Source organism: Apteryx rowi, unplaced genomic scaffold (assembly GCF_003343035.1).
Source record: "Apteryx rowi isolate R43461 unplaced genomic scaffold, aptRow1 scaffold_1478, whole genome shotgun sequence".
Classification (NCBI taxonomy): Eukaryota; Metazoa; Chordata; class Aves; order Apterygiformes; family Apterygidae; genus Apteryx; species Apteryx rowi.
Window position 1 is genome coordinate 37,054 of NW_020447728.1, and position 4,334 is coordinate 41,387.

A 4,334-nucleotide genomic window follows, 5' to 3' on the forward strand; every position below is an offset into this window, starting at 1 on the left:
ATCACTGTACTCAAGAGCTTGGCACTGACACATCAATATTCCAGCTAGGACAACAGCAACAATGAGGAGGACACTAAGTACCAATTTGAAGACTGCAAATATCAAAGACACCACTGTCTCTGAAATCTAAAACAGTGGTGGAGAAGATAGGAGCCCATGGATCTATCATCTGGGAAAGATATGGATAGAACTTTTATTAATAAGTCTGAAAAATTTTTAACTATATGTTCCAAGTAGCTCTGCATTCTCTGTCAATAATGATGCCATAAACATAGCAATATACAAATGCAAGTAATACCTGTTAGGATGCACAACATGTGACAATATCAAAATACATCAAAAAAGCTTTAAGAGTGTGTATAAGATATCTGGACAGGAAGGAAACAACTGCAGTGTAACCATTCTTGCAAAACAGGTGTGGGCTGTGTCAAAGCAATGAAACAAAGGACCAGAACTGAATAGCAGACACCATCCCCTATACTAGGACACTCATAATTTAAATATTAGAAAGATAATAACATATGAAAATCACATCTCAGATAATTTTAGCAATCTACAATGAATATATCTACTAGTGAGGTGTAGCTGTCAAGGAAACTCCAGGCTAAAAGCCTGGTAGGGTCAGTCAAGAGTGTAACAGCTGATCCAGAACCAGACTGTATTTAAAGGGGATGACAATGAATGGCATAGGACTGTAGAGAAGACATTCTTCTAGACAGGGAAGGGTGTTCTGATATAATCCTCTCTGATAGATCTCTGAGCTATCCTCTCCCAGTGCAAAACCATTCCATTCAATGAGTGCATCTTTCAGATGCTTTTCTTTCACTTCACTGGTGGTGTTCACATCTTCCTCCTTGCAGCAATGGCAGCCTATCAGTATGTGGCTGTACATAAACCTTTGCAATACTAAAGAATAATGGACCATGGGGTGTGTGTATGGGCAGTAGCAGGATCATGGGCCAGTGGATTTGCTCACTCTGCAGCACAGATTGCTCTGCTTCTCCCTTTACTTTACTGTGGTCCAAACACCCTGGACAATTTCTAATGTGATGTCCCACAAGTACTGAAACTGGCCTGCTCTGACACCTACCTGACTGAGCTGCTGATGGCCTACAATTGTGGGTTGCTCCTCAAAATAATATTTATCTTGCTGCTCATTTCATACACTGTAATCCTAGGCAAGATAAGGAGGCAAGTCTCTCAAAGGAAGCACAAAGCTCTCTCTACCTGCATAGCCCAGATATTGGTGATAAGCTTAATATTCATTCCAGGGATATTCATCTATATTTGGCCTTTCAAGTTTGCCCTGGACAAGATAGCCTCCATCTTTTTCACTGTTATTATCCCAGTGTTGAACCTAATGATCTACACTTTGAGAAATGCTGAGATGAAAAAGACTATCTGGTCTCTAGGAGTCTGCTTTCATGAGGGAAAAGAAAGTCTTAACTTCCTTCTGAATAGTCACCCCTTTCCAGTGTAACTTTTCTACCATATCACTGTAGGTAAATATGGACTTCCCAGGAAGGTATTAACAGATGTGTTTCATCTGATTAGGAATTAACATGGATATCTAACCTTGAGTTACTCATCCCAAGTGCCTTTATAATAGGTGCAGTTCTCCTCAATACAGTAAGTGGAGTCTAGAGCTGAGCTCATCTCATTCTAACATAGACATCCAAAAGAGGTCAGTAAAATCCCTCTACATCTCCTGCCTGCCCCCCTCCCAAAAGTTGGACCTTTTTATTGACTATAAATGTATCCTGCTGTTTTTTCATTGGCATAATTTACTTTTCTGTGTATTGTTATTTCTAATCCTGAAGGATGGATTACTGAAAAAAAAAAATAGAACCATAACATCTTTGTGAAATAATAAAAAATAGCTTTTGTACAGAGTAAATCTTGTACAAATCAGTAACTTCTAATTGATCACAACCGTTTGGTAATCTGGGATATACTATTTGCAGCTTCACTCAAAAGTCAAATATCATAAGGGATTTCTTTCAGGTTTGAAAGTGCATCCATCTTCCTGTACTTCCTGCCCTACTTATTCACAGATCTTTTCATATTAGATGGAGAGAGGTATCACTATAGCTAGACAGAATGATGCTTATAAAAGTAGGTATGTTTTATTCTTCCCACAAATGAGCTGTATTTATTTTATTTGTTTTAAAGAGACTTTAGTATTTTCCTCCTCTTCAATCCATTTCCTTTTCCAGAAGAATTTAATAAAGTGATGAAATTATTCCCAGAGAAAGGTAAAGTTTTGCTGATATATAACTTCCTAATAGTCTAATAGCCTCCTGAAACGTTTGCTTCATATGTTACATTATCCTGTCATATGTGCATGTCTCTATTAAGATGGCCAGAAACTGCTTGTTCCATAAGCATATTATGACTGACTGATTATTTTCTGTTCACACTTTTTTGTAACAGAAGTCATACTGATAGGGAGTGAGCAATGTAATTGGACAAGCAGTGTTTGTCTTGTTTGTTCTAAGTTCATCTATTTTACTCCTGGATCAGATGAACCGCTGTGTAAAGAGGAGATGATTCCATCTCTTGGAGCAACTGTGCATGCTGTGCGGAGGCATGCTTCCAGACTGCACAACTGAGGCAAGCAACGAAGTGACAGAATCCTAGCAGTGAGCTGAAAGCCTGCAATTCCCTGAGAGCTGGGAAGCGTCCAGTTCAGATAGCCAGGCCACAGAGGTGACATCAAGAAATTAGTCTTGGGAAAAGAGGGGGTTGGGGCCTTTGATCCCAGTGGCCCTTGATTGGGCGGTCAAGCACCCTGTGAGTCAGTGCTAGGGAGAGGCCTATATAAGAGCCAGGCCTAGAGCGCAGCTCCCAGAGGGCAGCGAACAGAGGCAGCAGTTTGCACAGCAGTGGTTGGGCTCTGACTAGAACTTGAGGATCTTGTTGGAAGTTGTGGGCTTTCTGAGGACCCCCGAGGACCTAGAAGGTGATCGCTGTGAACAGGAAAGGGGAAGCTAGGCAAGGACAACTGCAGGAGGCCTTGACTTCTYCTGGGAAAAGCTCGTGGGAAAAGCTCCAGCTAGGAGTGGCTGCTGCTAACGAGCTCTCTGGGTTGCCCCTGACCAGAGGGGGTTGGGGCCTTTGATCCCAGTGGCCCTTGATTGGGCGGTCAAGCACCCTGTGAGTCAGTGCTAGGGAGAGGCCTATATAAGAGCCAGGCCTAGAGCGCAGCTCCCAGAGGGCAGCGAACAGAGGCAGCAGTTTGCACAGCAGTGGTTGGGCTCTGACTAGAACTTGAGGATCTTGTTGGAAGTTGTGGGCTTTCTGAGGACCCCCGAGGACCTAGAAGGTGATCGCTGTGAACAGGAAAGGGGAAGCTAGGCAAGGACAACTGCAGGAGGCCTTGACTTCTYCTGGGAAAAGCTCGTGGGAAAAGCTCCAGCTAGGAGTGGCTGCTGCTAACGAGCTCTCTGGGTTGCCCCTGACCAGAGGGGGTTGGGGCCTTTGATCCCAGTGGCCCTTGATTGGGCGGTCAAGCACCCTGTGAGTCAGTGCTAGGGAGAGGCCTATATAAGAGCCAGGCCTAGAGCGCAGCGAACAGAGGCAGCAGTTTGCGCAGAAGGGCGCGCGAAGGGACCTTTGTTTCTGTTCCTTGTGGTGTACACTTCCTCAAGTATGGTTGTGACACGCCGCACAGCGCATTCCCCAGTGGCTCTTGAAGTTGCTGTGTCAGAGGCTTGGACCCAGACCGACCCTCTGACAGTAGATGCAGCTCTACAGGTCTCAGGCTGCAGGGAGTGCTTGGGGCCTCTCCGGGAGGCCTGGGCTGGCAGCCAGCTCTCCTGCAGGAGGTGTGCTGCTGTTGACGAGTTGTGTCGTCAGGTAAGGGAGTTACGGGAGGTCAGTAGGCTGCGCAGCATCCGAGAAGCAGAGCAGGAGATAGACAGGGTATTCTCGGAGACTGTACAGCTCCAGGAGTCCCAACCCCCTGCAGCAGTGGAGTTGCCRGAGGGCTCTGTGCYGTGTGAAACGGTACATCATAACATCGTAGAAGAAGGCTGGAAACTGGTCACTGCTCGTGGGAGGAGAAAGGCTCCTACTCCTCCTGAAGACCTGAAGCTGAAGAACAGGTTTAGTGCCCTCCAGGATGAGGAGGAGATGGGCATGGCTGCCAGGGAAGTACCTGGGACAGCACACCCTGTGCCCTGCCGGAACACCCGGAAAAAGCGGCGGGTGATTGTTGTGGGGGACTCCCTGCTACATGGGACGGAGGCATCTATCTGCCGACCTGACCTCTTGTCTAGAGAGGTTTGTGGCCTGCCGGGGGCTCGTGTGAGAGATGTCATGCAAAGACTGCC

At 45.9% G+C, this 4,334-nt stretch overlaps 1 protein-coding gene across 1 annotated transcript; it reads left to right on the forward strand.

The window, feature by feature from the left end:
* Positions 1 to 748: 748 nt before the first annotated feature.
* LOC112962412 (olfactory receptor 4D1-like) lies at positions 749 to 1,480 on the forward strand (the record flags this gene model as incomplete). Its single annotated transcript, XM_026058505.1, is given in 1 exon segment — positions 749 to 1,480. A coding segment is annotated over 1 exon segment (732 nt), but the record flags the coding sequence as incomplete, so codon positions are not given.
* Positions 1,481 to 4,334: the final 2,854 nt, after the last annotated feature.